The 26,174-nt window shown below is 35.2% G+C and overlaps 1 protein-coding gene and 1 pseudogene across 1 annotated transcript in view; both read left to right on the top strand.

Moving 5' to 3' along the window:
• Positions 1-3,233: 3,233 nt before the first annotated feature.
• The window catches only part of LOC112312428 (probable ATP-dependent RNA helicase DDX60), a 74,098-nt gene continuing 51,157 nt past the window's right edge, over positions 3,234-26,174 (top strand). The window contains 11 exon segments of the mRNA XM_053911770.1: positions 3,234-3,349; positions 7,924-8,215; positions 12,357-12,426; positions 14,545-14,734; positions 15,085-15,426; positions 16,903-17,025; positions 17,648-17,818; positions 19,081-19,239; positions 20,761-20,902; positions 21,712-21,867; positions 22,911-23,013. Coding sequence (XP_053767745.1) covers positions 7,927-8,215; positions 12,357-12,426; positions 14,545-14,734; positions 15,085-15,426; positions 16,903-17,025; positions 17,648-17,818; positions 19,081-19,239; positions 20,761-20,902; positions 21,712-21,867; positions 22,911-23,013 — 1,745 coding nt within the window. The 5' untranslated portion in view covers positions 3,234-3,349; positions 7,924-7,926.
• On the top strand, positions 13,221-13,334 carry LOC112312740 (small nucleolar RNA SNORA2/SNORA34 family; annotated as a pseudogene).

The following is a 26,174-nucleotide window of genomic DNA, read 5'->3' as shown; positions in this document are numbered from 1 at the left end:
ACAACTACTAGCTGTTCTCATTTTGTAATTTTTTCATTTCAAGACCTATATTGCTGCGGTCCAGCCGCAGCAGAGTCCAGGGGGTCCCAAAGGTGCTATGAGGCGTCGGCGCGTGGAGATCAGGCAACTACACAGCTCAGAGGCAGGTGAAGCACTGATTCGTTTATTGCAAGTACAAGTGGATTTTTATATTTTCTTTTCTGGCATAGATTAACATTTGTAGGTGCATAGCATGATCAGTTAAGCAGAAAAATTAATACAAAGGTAACCAGGAAAAGTATTTAATTATATTAAATGAGGATTGTTTCGACTAAAGTTTTCATAGATTCAGTTATAGTGAACAAAGATTATTTTAACCAGGACAGTCATGAATCAGACGATTAGACATTTTTAGAAATTGTTCATAGGGCAAAAGTATACAGTAGATTGAGCAGAGGCAATAAGGCCTTTGTGATATCTAACTTAGCTATCTATCTTTTCTGTCTAAAATGTTTCTCTGTGTACTATAAACTTTAACTTCATAATCTTTTCTGTCTAAAATGTTTCTCTGTGTACTATAAACTTTAACTTCATAATAACTGCTTCTACATGCTTAACAGCTAACCAGCTTTTCTTATTTCTGTGGCTGTCTAATTGATATATATTCCTATTCAAGGTAAAGGAGGGGCTGTTACTCTAACGACTTTTAGACATTCAGGGACTTGTTCACCAGAGACGCATTGGTCTGATTATATCCTGTTTGTGTCAGCTGCTGGTCATTTCTAAGAGTGGTGATCATTTCTAGGAGATTCCAGATGATTAAGGCAGTAAAAATACAGATTCCAAGAAAGAGAAAGAACAAAATCACACTCAGATCCCAAGTAATGCCATGTCCTCCAGGCCAGGATACGCTTCTTTGAAGACATATCCCCCATGTCTGGACTTTGTCAAACAACATGGTTGACCGTACTGGAACTGGACGTGGCACTATATAACTAGAATCATATAGTATGTAGCCTTTTGATACTGGCTTTTTTCACTCAGCATAATTCCTTTGAGAGACATCCAAGTTGATGCATTATCAAGAGTATATTCCTTGCTGAGTAGTTTTCCATGGTATGGATGTGCTACATTTTGTTTAACCATTCAACATGTTGAGGTAAGTAGATATTTTATTCTTTAATATTCTTTAAGGGCATATTAAGGACTTAGTTACAATTTTACCTTTGGCATGTGCTGGGTACTTTAGAGAAACTATTTCTTTTAATTCTTACAATAAACATTGGAGATAGATATAATTATTGTTTGCATTGTGTTGATGTAGAAATTTAGATTCAGAGCAATTAGATAACTTGTTCAAGATCATGCAGCTAGGGAGTCGAAAGCTCACTTATTTGATGAATTTGAACCGAAACAATCTGGCTTGAAAAGGCACCCTCTTAACTACCATACTATACTTCTGACAATAATAACAATCAATCTTTATTGGTAAATTATAATTTGCTAGGCACTGTGCTAAATGTCTTACAGGTAATATATCATTTACTTTGTAAAGCATCTCTGTGAGATAAATATACACAAGTATAATACAATACTTTTTAGGAACACAGAAAAGGTAGCAATTGTATCTGCTAAGAGTTATTGGGGAAAGACATCACTTAGACAGTTGGACTTTTATTAAACACTTCATGGAGATCCACTGGAGGCAGCAAAGCATGTGGGTAAAGTGTCCAAACTTCTCTTCTGGAACGAAACTCTTAGCAGCTGTGTAGTGACTGCAATACAAAATAATACTGGAGATCCAGACTGCTTGGGAGGCTCTTAAAATAGTCAAAGTCAGAGGTGATAAAACAAGAGCCTTAACAAAGGGGAGCTAGACATAGAAAGAAGGAATGAAGAGGAAAGGTGTTAAGGAAATCCAATTGACAAGCTCTAAAGTGGGTTCAACATGGGTCTGGTAGGAGAAGAGGCAGGTTTCTCATTTGAATGGCAGAATGGGTTTGGATGCCATTAAACTATGTAAGATATATCAGGGCGAACATTTGAGGAGCAGAAGATAATGGTTTCAATTTGGGGCATATTTAGATTAGCTACCTCATTAACATTTCTGGTAGGTAGCTTGAAAGATGGGATCTAAGGTTGAGAAAGATATTCAAGCTAAAGATAAAAATTAGGAACACAACATTCATCAGTGAATATTTAATATTTGGAGGTACAGAGGCAATTTATACACTTAAAACTCCATGATATTTTCTCAATGACAAAATCCAAACTCCTTGGGATGCTATTTGAGACCTCTACAATGTGGCATCCTTCTGTCTTTCAAGCTGTATTGCCCACTTTTTGTTAATATATTTTTAATAATCTGGCCGAACTAAACCAGTCCACAGAGTGCCCTCCAAAGTGAAGTTTACATTTTCCTCTTTTTAAACCAATTATTTGGCTCTGAATTTCCCCCCCAGTAGCTGTCTCTAAGTCTCAGCTGTGCTTTAAACCCACCTCAAATACCATCATGTCTGTGCAGCTTTTCTGCCAGATGATCTCATAGAAAGGGAAAACATACAAGCAACTCTTCCAGCATTCTCCAACTCCAAATCTTCACCTATGAACTCAAAACTTAATCATCGTAATGAGCTGCATTCAAACTTCTATTAAGTGTCAGAATATTTTCTGTAGACTGAGAGAGCAAAGCCCTTAAACTGTGATATTGTCTAAATGCTAGAAACCAAACTAAAAAAGAGGATCAGCACATTAGAGAGAATGGGCAACCTATAAAAAGAGGTCTTCAGAAAGGAAGGTGGCTGGGGTTGGGGTTGGGGCCTTTAGTTCTATGGAGGGAGGAGTGTTTCTCTGTGGGCTCATTCTACTGTCGTGGAATCGAATCCCCTTATTCCGATTGTATTCTCATGATGGAAACTAACATTCAATCAGCTTTGATAACAAATATCTTTACATTATAATGAAAGACTTGTATTTTATTGAGTGTCTCTAGTGCTATATGCTTTATAGTTTGATAATAAAAGAATGACAGTGATAATAACAAATCTAACAACAAATCAGAGGCTGCACCAAGTCCTTGGACTAGTTGGTCTCGAGGGCATGTCCCAGACCGCAGTGAAGTAGTGAGGGAGGTATGTATCTATTTTGCACTTTGCCTTCAGTGTTTTTTCAGAGGGTGTGGCCTAAGGATTTTTTGTTCCCAACCCCTCCAGGAAATGAAACCAAAAGCAGGGTGACTCAGCTGGTGCAGAGAAGGTGCTCTTGCTCACTTAGAGAGTGTAGCTCTGAATGAACACCTCAGAGCTGACTTCCCCTGGCTCATGACCTGGGGCTGGCTTTTGGACTGTAAAAGGAAAACTACAGATCCCAGGTAAGAGAGGGTTTGGTGCCTTGTGTGTAGATGAACTGGCGAGGGAAAAAATTGTGTGCTGATACTGAGGGACCATGTAAGAAGAAAGAACTGGCTGCTCAGAGCTAAGTTAAACTGGCAGGTTAGTTATCCCTGGGGCAACGAAGTGGTGGTGGTTTTAGTTCGAAGACAAAATAATGTATTTGCAAATAAATGAACTCCAACATCCATTTGAGATTGATGTTAAAATAGCTGCTTTAGAATGAATTTTATTTGTGAAACATGCTAGGACTTCCCGGTGCCAGCTGGATTATTAAAAATAGATGTGGCACACAATTTTGCATTAGGCTTATAGCTTATCATCACAGACAGGCAAATGTAAAATGACACACACACATATTAATTTAAAGAAACATTTCTAACTGTGTTGGGGAAGCCAAGGATAGGACAATGATGAGTTTGGAAGGACTGATTGAGAAACAATGCTGTTAGTGAGAAATCTGCCTTCAATGGTGATTTGTAAATTTGGATTTTTAAATACTGTTACCAGAGCTATCTTGAGTGTATTTCTAAATTTAATAATAGAGAATGCATTTCTCTTTAGGATTGGTGGGGATGTGTGACTCGACTTAACGGAGGTTCTTTAAACAACTGAGGCTGTTTCTGCACTGTTGCAGTACAGGTGGAAATCAAAGGAAAAGTTAGTTCTTGTCTCTGTAATTCTTTCTGATATGTAATTGTGGAGCCCTATGGAGCAGCCACTTCCCTTTTAATGCCACAGGAGTATTGCTGGTCTAACAATATGGAATTATTCAGAGGGCTACATGAGGATGAATTGAACAATTTTCAAAACACATTTTTATATTTTAAAAATACTGACATATTGTGTGGTAGAACAGCAACCCCCAACCTTTTTGGCACCACCGACCGGTTTCCTGGAGGTTGGGGGGTGCTAGGCGGGGTGACCAAAGGCAGAAGGTGGAGTTCATACGAGTTTCACTGTACCTCTGTGGATGCGGATGGGGGGAGGGTTGAGGGGGTTGGGGACGGGGTAGGAGGCAGGAGGCGGCGCTCAGGGGAGCTTAGCGTGCAGCCGGTTCCTAGGCGGCAGCAGACCACAACTCGCCTGCGACGGGGACTCTTGTAGAATGCAAAATTTGTATGTATTTTTACTAAAAAAAATTGTGAAGAATGTGACACCAGTGAGATTGTATGCTTGCGAGGGCTGCTGATAGATCGTTCCTTAGATCCTTTATCCATTTGTCTATAGGCGGGCACGTAAGTTGCAGCCATATCTCGGCTATTGGAAACAATGTTGCAGCCCTGGGTGGTGTAGTTCAGTGGATTGGGCGCCGAACTGCAAACAGAAGGGTCCCGGGGTTGGATTCCTAGTCAGGGCACATGCCTGGATTATGGCCAGGTTCCCAGTTTGGGGCACACCAGAGGCAATCACACACTGATGTTTCCCTCTCTCTCCCTCCCTTCCCGGACTCTCTCTAAAAATAAATAAATAAATGAAATCTTAAAAGAAAACAATGCTGCAATAAACATAGGGCTGCATTTATCATTTTAAACTACGGTTTTCATTTTCTTTGCATAAATACCCAGCAGTGGAATTGCTGGGTTGTACGGCAGTTCTATTTTTAATTTTTGAGGAACCTTCATTCTGTTTTTCATAGTGGCTGCAATAATTTATAATCACACCAAAGTGCACATGGTGTTCCTTTTCTCCATATCCTTACTAGCACTTGTTATTTGTTGTCTTTTTGATAACATCCATTCTGACAGGTGTGAGGTGATATGTTATTGCAGTTTTCATTTGCATTTCCCTGATGATTAGTGATGGTAAGTATTTTTTCCATGTGTCTGTTGGCCAGCTGTATGTCTTTGGAGAAATGTATGTTCAGGTCCTGTGCCCATGTTTTAAATTGAATTGTTTGTTTGATGTTGAGTTGTAGAGATTCTCTATTTTTCGTCACTGGACACATCTTTGCCCATTCAGCAGATTGACTTTTTGTTTTGCTAATTTTTTTTTTGCTATGCAAACTTTTTTTAGTTTGATATAGTTCCATTTGTTTATTTTTGCATTTGTTGCCTTTGCCTGAGAAGACGTATCCAAAAATTATTGCTAAGGCCAATGTGAAAGAGTTTACTGCCAGTATTTTCTTCTAAAGGTCTATAGTTTCAGGTCTTACACTTAAGTTGCTAATGCATTTTGAAGTCAGTTTTATATACGGTATAAAAATGTGATCTGTTTTCAAATTTTGCGTGTATGTGTCCAGTTTTCCCAACACTATTTATTGAGGAGACTGTCTTTTGCCCACTGTGTGTGTGTGTTTGTCTCCGGTGTCGTAGATTAACTGACCACATATGCGGGATTGTTTCTGTTCCATGGGTGTGTGTATCACGTGTGCCGGTACCACACTGCTTTCCTCACCACAGCTGTGTTGTGTAATTTGAAATTATTGGGCGTGACACCTCCAACTTTCTTCTTCTTTCCCCAAATTTCTTTGGCTCCTCAGGGTCTGTTGTGATTCCCTATGCATTTTAAGATTTTTTGTTGTTGTTGCAGTTAAGTGAAAAATGCCATTGGTATTTTGATAGGTATTGCTTTGGGTAGTATGGACATTTTAACTACATTAGTTCTTTCAATCCATAAGCATGGTACATGCTTCTATTTATGTCTTCTTCAATTTATTTTATTAATGTCTTACAGTTTTCAGAGTACAGGTCTTTTACCTCTTTGTTTAAATTTGTTCCTAGGTAATTTATTCTTTTTGATGCAATTGTAATAGGATTGTTTTCTTTATTTTTTCTGATAATTCCTTATTTGTGTATAGAAACAAAATAGCTATTTGAGTTTTCTAGTTTTATATTCTGCAACTACTGAATTCATTTATTAATCCTAATATTTTTGGTAGAATTTTTAGTTTTTTAAAAAATATATAGTGTAATGTTATCTGCAAATAGTGACAATTTTACTTCTTCCTTTCCAAATGGATATTTTTTTCCCCTCTTGTCTCATAGCTGTGGCTAGGACTTCTGACACTATGTTCAATAACAGTGGTGATAGTGGGTATCTTTGTCTTGTTCCTGATGTTACAGAAAAAGCTTTCAACTTTTCACAGTTGACTATGTTAGCTGTGGGTTTGTTATATATGGCCTTTGTTATGTTAAGGTATATTCCTTTTGTACCCACTTGGTTGAGAGTTTTTATCATAAATGGGTATGGAATTTTGTCAGATGAGTGTGTGCTTCTTGAGGCTAGGGGTCTTGAGGATATTGCCTAGAATGGTGTCTGGCCTTATAGTAAATACCCAATAAAAGATGACTGAGTAGATTAATTAATGCACAAAATAATTTTATTACTATAGGCACTCAGTAGGATGACAGGTATTGTAGCCCAATTATGCTCATATAATCTTTATACAAAGATAAAGCATTGACTTTTGTGATTCTGTATATGTAGTTTCTTTTTATATCATTTTATCAGTATATCTGTGATATCTTTTAAAGAGCTCATGACATTAAAATACCTTGGTGACACTACTTACGTTACTAAATTGGAGTTTATTTACAGAGAATGATCGTATCTGCAAGTAACTGTATTGTGAATCTAAGTATTGATAGTAGCTATGATTGTATCTGTTTGCTTTACGTATAGAGTGACCCTTTAGTAGTTTGATTTCTGAGAAACCATACTCGATTCTTTCCTCTGTTAGCTGAAAAATGAACATTTGATGCTGTCTTCCAGCCAAGACCATGTCCCAATGTTGGTATCTATCTTCCTGTCGCTACTTAAATACTTTACTATTAAGAAAAGGACAGATAAAGAAAGAGTACACATGTGGATACAGTGAGAGAATACACGTTTTATAAACTCAGTTGAAACAATGATGAAAGTCATTGGGTACACAGAAGCCAGCAAATTGAAGCATTAATTAGATGCTAATTCATTTTAATCTGGTTGCCTATGTGCTCAACCATGAAATAAAAGAGTACAGTCAAAGTAATATTAAAAATGCTAGAGGCCCTGACTGGGTAGCTCCGTTGGTTAGAGTGACATCCTGATGTGCTTAGGTTGGGGGTTTGATCCCTGGTTCATTCATTGATCGATTCACATACAGGAATCAACCAATGAATGAATAAGTGGAACAACAAATCGATGTTGCCTTCTCTCCCTCCCCCCCATCTAAATCATTAAATTAAAAAAAAATTAAATCTGGAAATTTACCTATGTAGACTGTTCCAGAGTTAAAGTGTATGTAGAAATGTTTTCTATTTTCTAGTTTTCCTGGATCAAATCTTCCTTTAAACATATATGTTACTTTTTTGTCTTTGTCAATGTGACTTTCACATACACATTTTCATGAATATGTTTTGCCCTACCATGCAGCCCCACCATCCCTTCTGAGTGATTTCATTGCGGACATATTTAGTGAGAGGACTATGAAAATTATCCTTATTAGGAAAATAGATAATGATGAGATTTAGAGAAAAGAAAGAATTGAACAGATTTTATTTCTGAAAAAAGTAAAGCATATTGTGATATGTTATTTTAAATGAAGTGGTAATTAATAGCTTTGTTTGTATAGACCATGGCTTCTGCACCTCCCACGTCAAACGAAACGTCAAGCCCTAGTAACAGTGAGAGTGAGAGTGAGCGTGAGAGTGAGAGTGATGCTGAAAGTGACAGCTGTGACGGCACTGAGACCATGGACAGCCTGTCCTCATTTGATCAGTCTGAAGAAGAAGATCATCTAAGCTCAGAAGACATAATAGAAGAGCCAGCCTCTGGGCCATTGCTGTGTGAGTTTGAAGTCGAAGAAGAGAAACCTTCCGGCGTTGAAGCTACAGATGAGAGCAGCTCTGATTTAGAAAGATCAGGTGAGGGACAACCCAGGACAAATTACCCTCCCTCCCTTCTTTCTCCTCCCCACTTCTTCCTCCTCCTCCTCCTCCTACTCCTCTCTCTCTCTTTCTCCTTCTCTCTCAATTATGTCAGTGCCTTCAGACATTTTCTCTTTTATAATAAAGAAGGTTTTTGTTGTTGTTTTTAGTTTACCTGGAGTAGTTCGCTTAGCCTGGAATCTATATTGTAAAAACAAAAACAACAACAAAAAAGGTTTGGGATTTTTAAAATCAGTGTGTAAATTTTATGAGTGTCCCTATTTTATTTTTTATCAGCGCACATAGTGCATGTCCATATTTTATTTACATTAAATATGGGTCTGCTACTTCCCACTCTAGTACAGATTCTTAGAATTTTCTTCAGTACAATTCAATCAATAGATGCTCAGGGATAGGGACTGAGAATCAACAAGTATCATAAGATTCTCGCATGATTCTCATTATAATGGTATGAATTTAAAAGCAGGTCTGCAGAGCCCGCTTGACTCACAAGTTCAATGAGTGCTACAGTGTTAAGCTTGAGTTCCTGAGTTACACAGGGTGGGGCGGAATAGACTTACAGTTTTGAGTATGCAAAACACAGCTTATTCTTGTATGATTACTTATTAATTGTTGTATTATTTTCATACAAACAAATGTAAACCTACTTTTGTCCCTTCCTGTATCAGCACATAAAATATAATTCTATTGAATGTAAAAACATCAATACCATGTTGAGTTTTAATATATATCTTAACATACAAATTTTATAATAAAATACTGTATCTTATCAGATTAAAGAAAAATATTCAATAAAGATCAACAGTCATTCATGATTGCTTTGCCACCAGTTAGGGAAAGAAGATAGTTACCTAAACTCGATAAAAGGCCTGCTAAAAATCTACATCAACCATCAAATAATAACACTTTATCTGCTTTGCCACGGAAGTGAGAAACAAGAAAGCTTTCACTACTACTATTCAATATTATATTGGAAGGTCTAGTTAGTGTAAGAAAAACCCCAGAAAAGTAAATAAAATATGTGAGGGTAAGGAAGAAAGAGAAACTAACTGTTATAAAAAATCTATCTTGGACAGGGAAGAAAGTCTACCTAAAATGTTCAAGAGAATCTATACACGACAGAGAAATAAGAAAAATCTCTTCTGGGAATATTAGATCAACATTTTAAAAAATAAGTGATCGTAATTGCCATCAGTATGAAAATGTTCACTAGTATGGAATATAGTTCTGATTCTAAGTACCAAAAATTACCAATTTGAAATGCATTCAAAGAAAAAAACCCCATCAAATTAGCCACACAAATGAAAATATACTTAGGAATAAATCTAACAAAACATATTAAGGAGAAAATAATTTTGAAACATTATAGAAAGACAATGGTACTGAATAAATGTAGAAATATACTAGGTTTTTCCTTGTTATTACTCAATGTTACAAGTATATCTAGTATCACCAAATCAACCTTTTAATTTAATGCATCTTCAACATGAATCTACTCTTTCATCTTGCCACTACAAAAAAAATGAGATAGAATATCTTAAGGATCTTGGGTAAATTCTTTTTAAATAAAACAAGTACTGGATTTCTTAAATGAGATAAAGGAAAATTTCAAATAAAAAGCTAAAAGTTTGATAAGCTTTACCATAATCAAATAAAAGAGCATCTATGTAATAAAAAATTCCAAACAAAGCTAAGAGCACAGACTGGAATGAGACCGTAAATCCATGTCTGAATATAAGACATTTATCCAGAAAAAGTAAAGACTGTATACCAACTAATTGGAGAAAGATAACCCAGTAGAAAAGGAGCAAAGGTCGTAAATTAGCAAATCACAAAAGGGAAATCTGAATGTTAAAAAAAATAGATACATATTCTACAAGATACCATCCTTGGTAGTAAAGTAAATTAGAACTATGTGACACCGTTTCCCAGATTTCTCAGATTGGAAATATTTTAAAATTTGACAATATCGATACTGTGAATATGAACTGAATACTATCTATAAAGTTGCTCACCTCTCTAATCCTTACCTCTTAGAGAATCTCTCTTGCATATGCTCAGTGAGACATATTAAAAATAATGTATAATATGCCATAACTTGTAAGACAATAACAAGAAAACAAACAACCTAAATACTTATCAGTATGGAGTTTGGCTTTAAAGAGCGATATACTCATATGATAGAGCATTATCAGCTGCTGAAATTAACATGCTGTATTTTGTGTATCAACATGGATAGATCTCAAAATCATAAAGTTGCATGAAGAAAACAAGTTGTGGGATGACACCATTTAATTTAAGGAGACATAATAGGATATTACATACAATAATACAAAATCGTGGCAAAGAAATATCACAATGTTGGTTGCCTCTGTGTTAAGTGGAATGGGAATTCAACTATATCTTTGATGTTTATTTCTCTTTAATAAATAAATTTGAAACAAATGAGCAAAATTTAACATTAATCTGTTCCAATGTTGAAATACATAGATATTTGCTAATTATTCTTTATATTTTTTTTGTGTTTTTAAATTATCATCAGCCCTCTCCCACAAAATGACCAACTGAATTTTAGGGTTGCCTAATCAGCAACCACATTTTATTTTCACCTTTATTAAATTCTCTAGATTTTTAAAAATTCTTCATCTGGATGATACATGAATAACATTTACCTGAAGCAAGTATTAATAACTTACCTAAGCTCAAACTGAAATATTTTTTACCTACTTACAAACTAAAATAAAAATAACTAAAAGATACAGTAAACCAACTTAGTGTGTTTCTAAAATTATTGATGCAATTGAAATTGAACTTTAAAATACTCTTCCAAATGAATATTTTCACATGACTCCACCTGTTAGGCAGGCTTACATAAGCAACACTTAAGACATGGTGACAGAAAACTACTCTGACACCTTACATAAAACTTTGAAATCTCGAATCTGTGACTGTTCACAATGTTAGCTTCTTGGCTTGCTTCTCTCAGCCCCGGTATGAAAATAGTAATGATGAAATGAGATATGGAATTCTACGGGTACGAGATGATGGGCATATGGAGACTGCTACATTAACTGTAAGAAACACTAAGTAATTGTAATTTTAATGACAGGGAATATATACACCCAAATGTAGCCTTACCATTGGCTTAACAAAGTCCAAAGTAGCTTTTAGGAGCGAGGAGCTATTATTAATAAATCTGGCCCTGCATATGGGCATGTCTAGGGACCCCAAATGTTTAAATATTATTTTATAATACCTAACAGCCCTCAATTATGCACAAATTCACTTTTTTTTTTGAAGAAGCAGTTGGGAGGATTCAATTAATTATTATCAGTCATAACATTATGAGAGACGACTAATACTGTAACAAAATGCCAAACAGTCTAGACTGTGTTGTACTATTTCTGCCTCCTTTTTTTCCTGAGACCTCACAGGCCGACTAGAGGAATGTTTGTTTCTTGTCCACGTCCTAATTTCTTGATAGAATGCATTTAACAAGGGCATAGAATATTACAAAGGAATTTGCAAGAGAAATTTATTTCAAAGAATTAAATCGATTTTTCTTTTTCCATATATAGGAAAGTAAAAAAGAAATACACTATTTACCATTTTATCATTTACCTTTAGTAAGAGAACTTCTGAAGATAGACACGGTGTTCATATCTATATATCTATTTATAGATATCTAACTATATATTCATATTAATTCATTTTGAAAGTGGTCAATGATCAGTTTTCTGGACATTTTTGTGTTTGGGGACTTGTTATAATTTATGTATATCATTAAAATTCATTTGCAACTGAGGCTATATTATTTTAGAGTTTACAAAAAATCTAATTTTAAAACTATTAAGATTGGCTTACCTTGCCCATAATTATTCTTTAGGGAAAGTAATGTAGGTATGTTCTCATTTTTAACATATCTGTTTGTCTTTTGACATGTTACTGGATATTCATGTCATGAATATTTGACATGAAACTGAAATATTCCATTTCAGCCATGCTTATATAGTCTTGTACGAAATGTAAATATACTCAAAGGTAGCAACAGAAGGAATTATCAGTTAAAATTAATTTAAAATCAAGTATGAAAATTTACTGTTACTTATGGTTAAAGGGTTAACTGAATGCAAGAAAACTCTGCGGACACTCTCATCGTTGGTTTGGAATACTCTGTCAAAATCTCGGTAAGTGCAACACAAATTCTTAGAAGTAATGTATTATTAAAAGTAGTTCATTTCCTCTGTATGGCATCATTTTTTATTTCTTCCTGCTAAGAATCATTTTTGGAGAAACTGCCAGTGGGCCAAGAGATTAATTTTTTGAAAATAGGTAAACATTTTCTTTTCTTGGGAAAGGGGTATGCTATAGAACTTTCATTCAGCAGCAAGGAGTAATACACTGAAAACTTTGAAGAGAGGTGTATGGGCAGGAAAGATTCATCTTTCTTTTAATATTGCACAAGACTAAAGTAATGATTTAATTGGCATTATATTACATGTCACAATATTTTCAAGTCTCTTAAAATTGTCTTTGGTATGTTTAAACTAATGCCAAAACATTATGTTTTGCAACAAAGGCAAATCCACCAAACCAGTGCGTCATTGCATTCCCTCACCTGTTATTTTGTGTGCCCGTTATTATGCTAGGTGCTAGGGAAACAGTGATGAAGAGTGTAAAATTTCCTATTTAGGTGATTTACTATGTCTAATCTTATGTCATTTATCTCCACTTTTCTAAACTAATTTAATGTAAGATGTGCTATAATGACAAGTGCATACAATTACAAAATAAAACCCAAACCCAAAACATCATTTAACATATGCATGTTTTAAGCATATATTATGACTTTGGTTCTAAGAATTTTATAATATCTATTTCGTGAATTCTCACTACGTGAAACTATCTGCTTAATTCATTCTTAAATTGAGAAGCTGTAGCACAGAATAGAGAAGCAAGTAATCTAAAGTCCCAGAGCTTGCTAGCCATGGATTAAGAATTCTAATCTGGAGCCTAAAGCAATGTCTTTCTATGGTCTGTTGGCCATTTCAGAATTTAGGAAATGTAATGGTCAATTCATTAGAAAGAAACGTGTGTGTGTGGGGGGGGAAGAATTCTAATCTCAGCAGCCTGACTACAGAGATTGCAGTTTGGTTCTCTGTGTTCAAATATGCAAATTCTGAAAAATTCTGAAAAACCACACAGCAGAGTTAACATCTTTCTGCTGTCTTTTAATTTTTTTAAGGAGCATGTGGTAGCTTCTCACATCCTAGCCACAAAACCAAAGAAACAATCCCCCCAACATCCAAAAAAATTAAATTAGAAGAAAGCATGCAGTTCATGTTTTGTACAGCACCAGGATGGGAAATTATGTAGCTGAATTGAATTCCTGGCGTCTGTTAATGCAGGTATAATTGTACACAATTGCTTTAGAAAACAATTTGCTTTTGCTGTATGATTGTGCATTAGGAAACATCTACAAGGATGATCATTGCAGCACAGTTTGTTACAGCAATAAATGAAGGAAATAATTCAAATGCTCATGGGAAGGAGAAAGATATAGAGTAAATTGTGATTAGACATATAATTGATATTATACAGCAGTAAAGTTATTGAGGTATAGCTTCCTATAATCTTAAGCTAGAATTTTAATAGTAATTGTAATTAAGTTTGAAAAGTAAATCCCACAAAACACAGGTAAAACATTGTCCTTTTAATAAAAATCCAAAATGAGGCATACACATATTCTCTTAAGAACTTTAAAAATTAAGCAAGAGAATGATGAAAACTAAATTCAAGGCAGTGGTTGCCTCTGAGGGAGAGGTAGGGAAATAAGTTTTGAAAAATGCTCATTGAGTAGTAGATTTAAGTTATAGAAAATCTTTTATTTCTCGGAGTGGGTGAAGAGTTCACAGCTTTCATTATACGTTAATCTAAAATGCAAAATAAGATAGTTCCATGCATATAATTAACCAAGGATTATGATTGCTTTAATTTTTCACACTAAAAGTACAAAAATAGCAAATATGTAAATTTAAAATACAGATGCACTTTTTTCACACCAATGAATTCCAGTTTCACTTTGGAATCATCATATCTTTATCTAAGGGCTATTTACTATTACAGAATAATGGGGATGCCTGGAAAATTGTTACTTAAATATAGTAGGAATTTGGGGTTAGTTTTTCTTTAAGTTTCTTGATTAAACTAGAAAAAAATTTGTGTAACCAATTGAATGGTAGAATTTTATCTCAAGCTGCTATTAATTTAATAATCTTTGCATTATGTTTTATATTTTTAATCAGAATGGTGAGCTTACTTAAAGACTTTGTTGAGTCTGAATTTTTTTTGATTGATGGAGATTCACTACTCATCACTTGTGTTTTAAATGTGAACTTCAAGAAAGGACAAACTCTTCACTTCTTCTATATTGTAGAACAATTTCTGCATGATTTTATTCAAAAGGAAGCCAAATTTATAATAGTTTTCTTTAAGGTAACAAACAGACTTAACTCTTTGTTCTCATTTTGTAGAGTTTAAGAAAAAAGTATTCATTTTTAAATGTGATCAGTCATTATTTATTCTTTTAGATATTTTGCTTCTTCAGGGTATAATTAAATTCCCACTAATAGAAATAATACTAAGTATTATTGATAGGAAAATAGTTAATGAGTATTTATCTGACATTTCTACATGATCCAGAAAACTTATGTTAATAACCTTGAGCTTCTTAACTTTTTATATCATATTGATATAACAATTTATATACAATGCTAATATTTTGAAAAATATTTAGTTACTCTATTTTTATGTATAAAATTAATATTGTTGTGCTTTTTCTACAGGATGCAGAAAATCTGTATTTTAATTACCCCGGACTTCTGGCCCTTCGTACCATATTGATTCAACATTTAGAATACAATACTGATGTCACTATTCATACAGAATTTTCCAACTGCCTGACACCAGAATGGGAGATATTTCTTAAAGAATGTTATCCATATTTCCTAATTGTCTCAGAAAAGGGAATAACACCTCGTCAAACAGACTTTTTAAACATTTTTATCATTCATGCTCTTCAGAAGAAAATCAATGTTGTACAGTCTTCAGGAATAGAGTCGGATGTCCTTAGAATTTATGGATACTATGCCTCAAGTTGCTATTTACACAAACAGTTTTTTGAAAGGGTAAGTGAGGTTCAGTTGCCCAGAAGAAATAAGCAATGTAAGTATGGAAAAATTAACCAGAGAACCAATAGCATAAGTCTTTATTCAAAAATTCTGGGCATGAGACTACTCTGAAGGAATTCTAACATGGAGAAAGAGGGCAGAAGTTTTTATATGGCTTTAGCAAAAGAGGTTAGCTTAAGGTGTTGCCTATTAAGCCTTTGTATGGGCAATTTTGAGAAGTAAGGAGGAAAAATATGGACTAAGGTCATGTACAAGAGACTGGGGAGGAACAGTTCAGAGAGGGCAATGACATGTGAGTAGCACAGTAGGAAACTCTCAGCCAGTGTCTTGTACATAAATTACACGTTGTGTGTGTGTATACACAAACACATATTCACACATATATAAACATTTATTTATATTCTCCTATATATTATATATACATGCTTTCTGTGTATATATTTTACACATACATATGTGTTGTTTATATATGTGTGTGTATGTATATATATGTATGTGTGTGTGTGTGTATATTTATGTGAATAATCTGGGGTGATTTTTATCTATATTCTCACCTTTTAAATTAAGACAGTTACCCTGACTGGTGTGGCCCAGTGCACTGAGCATCTTCCCTCAAACTGAAAGGTCGCCAGTTTGATGCCCAGTCAGGGCACATGCCTGGGTTGCAGGCCATGTCCCCAGTTGGAGGACTGAGAGAGGCAACCAATGGCTGTTTTTCTCCCTCTCTCCCTCCTTGCCCCTCTCTCTAAAAATAAATCAATAAAATCTTTAAAAAAGTAAGATAGCTGATAGAGAAAATATTTTATCATCTTCTTTGTCAGTACGTTTTTGCAACTTTTATTTTTTAAGATTTTACTTATTCAGTTTTAGAGTGAAGGGTTGGGGGGGAGAGAAACATCAATGTGCAAGAGATACATTGATTGGTTGCCTCTTGCCCATCCCCCAACCGAGGACCTGGCCTGCAACGCAGGCATGTGGCCTGTCTGGGAATTGAACCAGCAACCTTTTGGTTTGCAGGCCAGCACTCAGTCCACAGGAGCCACACCACACCAGCCAGGGCTTTTTTGCAACTCTTTTGAATAGTTGTATCCATTAAAAAGACAGCTATGAATAAATACTAAGCTTAAGAACATCGCTTGCAATTTTCTTTCTGATTTGTAAAAGAAATAACAGACCAGGGTGGGGCGATACAGAAAAATTATATTACTACTAAGGCCAGTGCTTCTTGATGGTTGGTTTTTATTAGAAATAAATGCATTTTAATTTCTCTTCTTATATTCTAATAACTTCAGCAGTGAATAGTACAAACAAAAGGAGTGGAAGTTTATCTCAACTTGAATTAGTGGCTTTTTTGTTTTGTCTGTAGTAAATAATCATAAACATTATTTTCCACCTTGTATTTAGTTTAAGTAGAGGTTTGCAATAGGTATTTTTATTTGAACCAGAAGACTTACTTAGTGTTTTGTTTTTTAGAACGAGATACAACTGCAAAATGCCTTACATGCCTACATAGTAGAGTATTACCAAAAGTCTCAGGAAAGAGAAGTATTTCTGTATGGTCATTTGAGACTAAACTTGGGAGAAATGCAGAAAGAGGTAACAGCACATTTATCTGGAAACTAAAGTTCAGCATCTAAGAAATATACTTTCAATGATTTGTTGCTTCTGGAAGACACATTTTTAACCAACTCAGGTCCTTACTGATTATATACACTTGCATCTTCGAGCTGCATAGCACGGAGGTGGAGGGAGTCTTGCTAAATTTACTGATTATAAAACCCTAGACATTTTCTACAGAAAACCCTTTGTGCAAAATATACAGTAAAACTGGGGGAAGATCTCAAACTTTTATTCTTAGTATATGGCTGAAAACTCTCTGAACTGACATTGAAGAATTCACGTTAGTCATTCAGGAATTTACAAACTGGGTGTGGTTTATCCAGACTTGTTAGAGAGTATATAAATCAGGAGGAGAAATAGTTACTAATATTAAAATGATTCTGAGAACCTAGCTAGATACAGCCTCATTATCATTTTTCATTAAACATTTTTAGGCATATCTTTTATATTCTGCTTTAATTTTTTAAAAGAGTAAATTTGAGTGTTAATATTATTAATGGGAAAAATTAAACTGTTTTTTTTTGAGGGCTGAATATCACCTGAGCTTTGAATCTTGTCCCTTGTAATCAGTAGGTCTTTAAAACATTTTTTATTGCAGACACATCAAGCCTTGTCCTTGCTTCACAGTCTTGGCCCTGAGGAAGCTGATGTGAGAAGTGTTGTGTGTGCTGTTTCATGTGCTGTGACACTAAAACTCTATACGAAAATGTTACATGAAGCACAAGCCTGTGCAAACCCAACCACCGGCACAGAAAAGCAAAACACACAGGTGGGATTGTTTCAGAATTAATTTATCCTTCAGTGTTACTTTTAAAGATGTGGCCATGCTTTTGACTAGTAACTATGGGTGTAACCTCATCATGAAACAGGAAACATGTGTTTGTCACATTTGTGGAATAAACATCGATAGGTATATTGATCCTATTCTTATGAAGGCATGCGGGGCTCTTTACAGAACAAGTTAGGATAATTTTTTTCCCCTGGAATGAGCTTGTCACCTCTTTCTTCCCTGACCGAAGGGCAAATATCTACTTCATTCATGTTCTCAGCTGATCATCACTGATGCTAACTAGGCAAATATCTACTTCATTCATGTTCTCAGCTGATCATCACTGATGCTAACTAAGACTTTTGTAGACCAGTTTCAAGGCCTAGGTGGTGCCATCCCACCGGAGGGTTAGCCTTTGTTACAGCTGATGGAGAGCAGTGTTGCTGGCTGTGATCAGGATGACCCTGGATAACGAGCTGTCCTACTCTGTTGCCCAAACTCATGTTTTCTGTTAATCCCAGTAACTATGCTGTATACCTGAAACTATTATAAAATAATATTGAACTTCAACTGTAATTGAAACATACAAGAAAAAAGAATACCAATAGTAATAGTGATATTACTATTAATAATAGAAGCTAACTTTTACTAAGTCTTTACTATGCACCAATGCCAGGTACCTTATACACATTACTGTTAATCTTTACAGCCATTCTGAGAAATAGGTATTCTTGTTATTCTACTTTATAGGTGAATAACAGTCAAACAACTAACTGCTGGCAAAGCTAGTATGCAAACCCAAGTTTGTTTGTCTCCTGCTAGACTATGCTGCCTTAGTGTACAGGCCATATCTCCCACTAAGCCCTGGTCTTCCATATAGGAACAGACATAACAGTAAGAAACTTTATTACCCTCCTTGTATTTCTGCTTTGAGATTGAAAATACATAGATAGATACTAGCCATGCCTCCAACCAAGTGATCCTCTGCCACCATTTTAAAAAATGAAAATGTTAGATACAGTAAATGCTGGGGTCTAGTTATTATGAAAAGTCTTCACTACTAAGCAAACACAATTAGTTGTACTATTTAGCAAAATAAATCATATGCTTATTTAAAAGTTTCTTAAAACAAAATAATTAAATAAGAATACATCTATCATGGAGAAATTCTGAGTAAGATGCTTTAAGATGCTATTCTTGCACATCTGAATTTTTATGTTGCCTGTGTATAGGTTGATATTTTTAAATTCATATTTTTCTAGGACTTGAAGAAAATGCCAACAGTAAATGAAGCTGCAGATCTTTGCAGAATGCACTGTCTTAGTGTGATTTTCCTTCAACATTTACCCCTGTTTCAAAGAGCTAAGAGTAGAATCATTAGTTCTGTTTGGGTCAGAACTCTTGGACCATTTCTAAGAATGGTAGGTGAACCATGTAGAAATTCACAAATTTTGTAAATTCAATAAGGCAAATGTTAGAAGGCAGAAGACTTTGCTTTTTTTGATATTACTTTTATTTCTGCATGCTTCTTGAAAATTGCTGCCGACAAACAATGCATGTTTTTAGGAAAAATAGTCCAGTCATATATAAAAGTACTCAGTGATAAAAAGTAATTCAACTACATATAAAATGATACATACTCTGAAGAAATTCAGATATTTAGACAATTTCTTTGAAGAAACAACAATCCTTACTATTGATATATACAAAGTAATTAATAAAAATTTTATATCAATTTGCATGTTTCATCTTATTATTAACTAAAACAGAAAAATGAATTTAAAATTCTTCTGTCACTTTTTGTGAAACTTCAAAAATCTTTGCTCCCATAGTTCAGCATAGTGCTTTCTAGTCTGATATTTTTGTTTAGTGCGGCGATTTTCAACCTTTTCCATCTGACGGCACACATAAACTACTAAAATTCTGCAGTGCACCAAAAATATATTTTTTTGCCAATCTGACAAAAATAGGCCTACTTTTGATTCTTTCACACCAGATAGCTGTTTTTGTATTGGCTGTTGTCATTTTTTAACTCAACATCTAAGGGAAAAGAGGTCAGTGCCCCTGATTTAATAGGCAGGTATTGCATGTTTTAAAAATTCTTGGCAGCACACCGGTTGAAAATTGCCTGTATAGGGTATTACAATCTTATTTTGGATGAAAACTTTAGCTCAAGGAAAAAAGTTGCATTTTGGAACAAACTTGAACCCAAAAGACCATTACATGTTACTGTACTTTTATTACACTTAAGCCTATAAAGAGTAAAATTATTCCCATTGGCTTTAGCACAGTAAGAGATAAAGGGATGCTAAGTTACAGAAAGCTAGAATAGTCCCTTAGTGAGATATTGAGAAACCCATACAATACGATAAATTAAGGCTAGTTGGGTGGTGGTAAAACTGCACTGTTGGTTGTATTACCTCGTCATCGCCAGCACGGTGGTATTGTGCATACAGGTGACATTTTTATTGTGTATTTAAGAAATCCCATCTGATATGTCATCGCATTTTATTTGGGCCCTAACTCATTAAACGATGCCATAAGCAACTTTTAATTGAAACTATAGCAATAACAATGAAATACCCACTACTTTTCTGTAATGACTTTATTATTTTGAGTCAATGAAGGAATATTTATTGTACTCATGATTGTGATACGTTCAAAAGAATCATTTCATTTTAGAGCTACAAGGAATATTGGAAGGTATAGATTAGCCATGTTATGTTACAGTTCTAAAAAGTGAAGCATAAAGAAGGCAAGTTGTTTTATACAGTCACATATTTTGTCAGTGCCAGGGGAGTGGCATCGTGTTTCCCCATATACTCTAGTTCCTTTTTCGTAGTTTAAGGCATGTGTCATGTCGAGGAAAGTTTAAGGAAGACATGAACATTCTGGGAAGATTTGGGGTTATTAAAATATGCATCTCTCTCTTTTTTTTCCAGTTAAAGTATTGCGAATTTTTCACCCTAAAACAATTAAAGGCTAGAAATAATTGGAATGTGAATTACACTGCCCTGCCTGACTTAACTGATAATAGCTTGTGCAGAAATATTGCTTATTATTATGAAACTGAATATAGTAGAGGTATGTTTTAAATAACTGTGTAGTAAAGTTTTTAATTTATTTTGGTGGGTGGGTGAGGGTTGTATCTGACAAGTAATGGCAATGAGCTATTCATTATATAACTACAGTTGGGTAGGAAGCTTGCTTTGCAGATGTTTTCTGTAGAAAGCCTACATTTTCATAGAGGTAAGTGTTTCCATTGAGGACCTTGTAAGAATTTTTTTTTCAATACTATAAGACAATATCAACTATTGGGAGGGGAGAATTTAAATGCAAGGATATGGGAGCTACTCCTAGAACTCTACGATAAATGTTACCATTTATTGTATATCTTTCCTATATGAGATAGTTTGCGTACGCTATGAAACAGCACCATAGCTTTGCTGCTGATTGTTTTGGACAAGGTATTGATTCTGTGGACATGGAAAAGGAGCGTCAGGTGAGAGTGTTAGATGAAGGACTGAAGCTGCACAGTGCAGAAGCCCTGCCCCATTTCCTCCCGCGTGACCTTCCGAACTCCTGACAGTGACTCCTGACTCCTTCACCTATCATTTTGGAGCCGTGGGCTGACTTCTCTTTGGCCTATCTGGCTTCGTGAAGAGTGACAAATACAGCAACGCCAGTAGCACTTCAAAGATACTTTTACTGTTTTAAATAACATTAGTTACAACATGAAAAATATGCCAGAGCCTATTCTATTTGGTTTTAAGCACCCAATATGAAATTCAGACCAACACGTAAAATAATTCATGTACTCATAGAACATAACATATGGTCACTATCACTCAGGTGTTAGTTCTTCACTTGGATCTGTGTTTCCTTCTGTTTAGGACTAACCCTGGCGCTGGGTGACACTTTGACAAGGGGCTATCAGGAGCTGTGGAACACGGTTTTAACAGTATCAGGGGATGGTGATTTCGGAGGACCCGTGCCCGTGAGGACGACATCCGGGCCATTTCTTACACACAAAGAAACATCACCTAGAGGTGCTGACACGTTTTTAAGTTGATCTCCTTTGGGACAGAAAACGATTAGTAGTACAATCCATGTTTAGAAAATGAATCTGAGCTTTTAAAGTTCTATCTTTTTGCAGGGTTAGTCCTGATGCTTATTCTCCATAACTACACAGCTTCTTTGTCTTCCCATTGCTTTACTTGTTTATTTCTTTGCTTATTTATTTATTGTAAGGACATGAGAAAGGGAGCTAACTTTTATTAAATACCCATCCTGCCAGATACAGTGTTTTGCCTTTCAAAACAGTCCTATTCATGATATAATTCATCGTACATTACAGATAAGTTCTTGGGAAGGTCTTAAATCACATAACAAATTTATGGTAGAAGATTAGAATCCAAATCTAATCTTCTGCACAGTCAGACATACAGGGCATATTAATAATATCTTTATTGTATTTTCTACAATAAGTTTTGCTCAGGCTCATATGAAGAAACCAGCCTGTACTTAAGTAGACCTGTGGGGCTTGCAGTTGGCAGATTAGACCAGCCTATGTATGTGGCACATTCTTATTTGGACTGAATGAAAATATGAGGTTTCTTTTAAGTTTCAACTAACCACTGAAACGGAAATTATTTTATTACTATTTCATTTTATTAATATTGATTATTAAATTTAAAAAGTGTATAAAACCCAATTTCTTTTGGTCTCTGGAAAAATGTGCATATTTCTTACTGTGTTTCAGAATAAATACTTATCCTTTCTAGATTGCATAGTGATTTCTTCACTATTTCTCAAAAGCCTTCAACTTGATTTGAAGTGAAATTCTACATCAATTCACTCAATATACATTTAGATTTGTGACTTAATAGGTATAATATAAAGTTGATCTGAACATCCTGATTTGCAACAATTCTACTGAAGTATTACTTATTTTGTGTTTTTTTTGTATTACTTATTTTGAAATAAATCATGAAACTGTTTAACTTTGCTATTCCAGGAACATTTGCATCACAATGGTAAATTATTATTAGTTTTCTGTTCAAATATTAATTATATTTCTAAATATTATCAGGGTCAAATCAAGAAATTCATAAATTAGGACTCATTCCTCTGAAAGCAGAGATTATAGAAGATTATGCTGGAGATATTTTGTCAGAACTACCTTTTCTAAGCAGGTATTTATTTATTTTAAATTTTATAAGCAACTATGCTGGCATTCTGCTATAGTTAACAACAGAGGTGGCATGAACGAGGCCCAGAACGCCAACCAGCGACTGGCTGCGGCTCTCCCAGGAGTGGAGCGCTTGCCTGGGTACAAGGCAACCCAGGCAGCTGCCTACAGCTGGGGTCCAGGCAGGTATTTACAGCAAAGAAACTTTGCCTGTTTGTGATATCACTGGGTATAGTGAACTAGATTTATTGTTGTATTTATTGTAAACATATGATTAAAATTTTGCATTGGAAGATAATTTTAATGAATTTTGCTTTATATGTAATTGATTATTGTAATTTTTAAAACTCTTACAAATCTTCCTTAAATAACTTTTTTTCATTTCTGACATATAGAAAGATCTCCTTGCCTTTTTCTCTGTAATAGGTACGACAAGTTAAGGGCATAATCAGTGGGTGGCTGAGGTGTGGTGGTGGTGGTAGCCAAAACGTAGAAATTAAAGGCCCGATGTGAATGAATCATCAGTGTGGATCTTGAAATTATCAAGATGACAGGGGAAGAAAACAGGGAGGAGAAAGACAGTTAGCTAGGTTTATGCCTTCAGTGAAAGAAAGGGAGTAAGAAGAGGATAACTCTCTTAAGAAAGAAGGGTTGTCAATGCTGACTTGGGTAAGGCTGCATGAAGTACACTTATACAAGAATGTATTCATTGTTTATATGGAATTCAATATATTTCTGTGTCCTACCTTTCTATTTGCTGAATCTATGAATCTCATATCAGAGTCCCATATTTCAATAGAATGGAAAGGGGAACTGATGTCCTGAAGCAGCGAAGAGGAGCGAGGAGGGTATTCCCTTGTCTTTAGACCTGATAGTAGGGATGGGATGGGGAAAACAAAGAGCAAGCAATGAAAAAAAAGGAGGAAAGTCCTCAGGGAAGAGTCAGATCGTAGAGAAAGCTGGGTGAAGGGAATATTCAAAGAAGATTTTACAGGCAGATGGCATTACGAATGACGGTCTCTAAATTTCAGAAGATGTCATGAAATGATTTAGTTGGGTTACGGAAATAGATTCATAGGAAAATTATAGTCTGGTAAGGATGAATGGTGACCTTGTAATTGTAGACTTTAAATGAAGAATGAGATAAACAGAGATATCTGATTTGATGGAGCTATGGTTCTGAAGGTGGTTTAGGTAGTTCAAATGTTGACCATCATGCTAGGGATATGTCTTATAGGCAGTTAATAGTGATGAGACCAGAAGGATGGTGGGGAAGTGTGGACATTGGTGGTCTCACAAGGAGACTGGAACATGTGGAAGTACAAGTGATCCTATAATATCATATATGAAAGACATGACAAAATTAAACATTGTGAAAATAACAAATTATTTTGTAAATGTTATATATTTTTGAAATATGTATATATTTTTTCAAAATTGAAATTCTATCTTTATAAGACACCATGCAACAAAATAAATTCCAGGTGAAAAGAAATCTAAATGTAAAAGTCAACAGTCATATCTGTGGAAAAAATATAAGAATATATTTTTATGATCCAAGGTAGAGGTATCAGAGTATTTAAATACTATATAAAACATGTCATTTAAAAATGATATTGACAATATTATAATTAAATATTGCAATACAAAAAATACTGGAGATGTTTAGAATATATGTAACCAGCATAGGATTAATATAAATAATTTAGTGTAAAGAATTCCTACAGTTCATTAGAAAATTATGAATGAGACAAAAGAAAAGGAGGGAAAGAATAGGTACAGTTAATTAATAGGCAAGCAAGTATGGTAATAGCCAATGCTACTTTGAAAAGATGTTTAACTTCATCATTACTCAAGGAAATAAAGATTAAAACTACAATTAGCTGTTATTCAACACCATTTTGGTAAAATTTACAAGACTAAGTGATGCCAAAGATGTGTAGCAATGGAAACAATGCTTACATCTCCAGAACTGATTCCTTTTACAATGAGAAGTTCGTATCCTTTGACCAATATCTTCCTATTTTCCCCATTCCCAGTCTCTGGCAGCCACCATTCTACTCTGTTTCTATGAGCTTGGCTTTTCAAAAAATTGCACATAAAAATGAGATCATATTATATTTACCTTTCTCAATTTATTTCGCTTAGCATACAAGTGCCTTCTAGGTCCATCCATGTTGTCTCAAATAGCAGAATTTCCTTCTTTTTAATGGCTGAATACTATTCCATTGTAAATGTTTATCTATCAATTTATTTCTCTCTCTCTATCTCATTTTTTTTATCCATTGATCTGTCCGTGGATACTTAGGTTGTTTCCATGTCTTGGCTATTATGTTTCTTGAACACAATAGTCCCACCTCACAGCCTTTCTACCTGCTGTTCTATTTGCTTGAAATGGTCTGACTCAGACAACCCTTGGCCCATTGCTCAAATACCTTCTCAGCAAGGCTTTTTCCTGACCATTCCTCTTAAAAAGTCACACCATCTTTTCCTCCCAGAACTCACTATCCTGTCTTCCTGCCTTATTTTCTTCCTTCATGCTTGTCCTCATCTGGCCTGGTATTGGATATTCAAAGTCATGCACCATAAGACATTTCAGTCAACAATGACTGCATCGATGATAAGATGATAATAGTTTACAACAAAAAAGTTTCTTTGTGATGTTGAAAGTAAAGGCTGGACCCAACTACAATGTTGAATTTACTGCAGGATCTGGGTGGTTTAAATAGACAAGGAGGCTCAGCACGCTGTCCTGTACCTGCCCAAGACAGTGGCCCTGAATTGGCAAGGGAGTGAGCCGGAGAGCAGGAGGGAGAGCAGGAGCATGTCCCTCCCAGGACCCAGCCCTGCAAGCCCCTGTATACCCACATGCATGCACACGTACACACACTCATGAGCACGAACTCATTTCCCTTCCTTTTCTAGTTATCTCTTTCCTCCCAATCCCTTTCTGTTCTCCCTCTCACTCTCCTTCCTCTCTATCCTATCCCTTCTCCTTTGTATGATTTCTCTTCTTGAACTTTATGTCTTTGGGTTGCTTTTGATCTCTACTCTCCCTTCTCTCCCTTACTCTTTCTCTCTCTTTCTGATATCCTCCCTCTGAAGGCACCTCCCTCCACAGTCCTCTCCCTGTCCTTGCAAGTGTGTGTGTGCATGCATGCGTTA

Source organism: Desmodus rotundus, chromosome 9 (genome assembly GCF_022682495.2).
Source record: "Desmodus rotundus isolate HL8 chromosome 9, HLdesRot8A.1, whole genome shotgun sequence".
Taxonomy (NCBI): Eukaryota; Metazoa; Chordata; class Mammalia; order Chiroptera; family Phyllostomidae; genus Desmodus; species Desmodus rotundus.
This window is presented reverse-complemented; position numbering and strand designations above follow the sequence as displayed.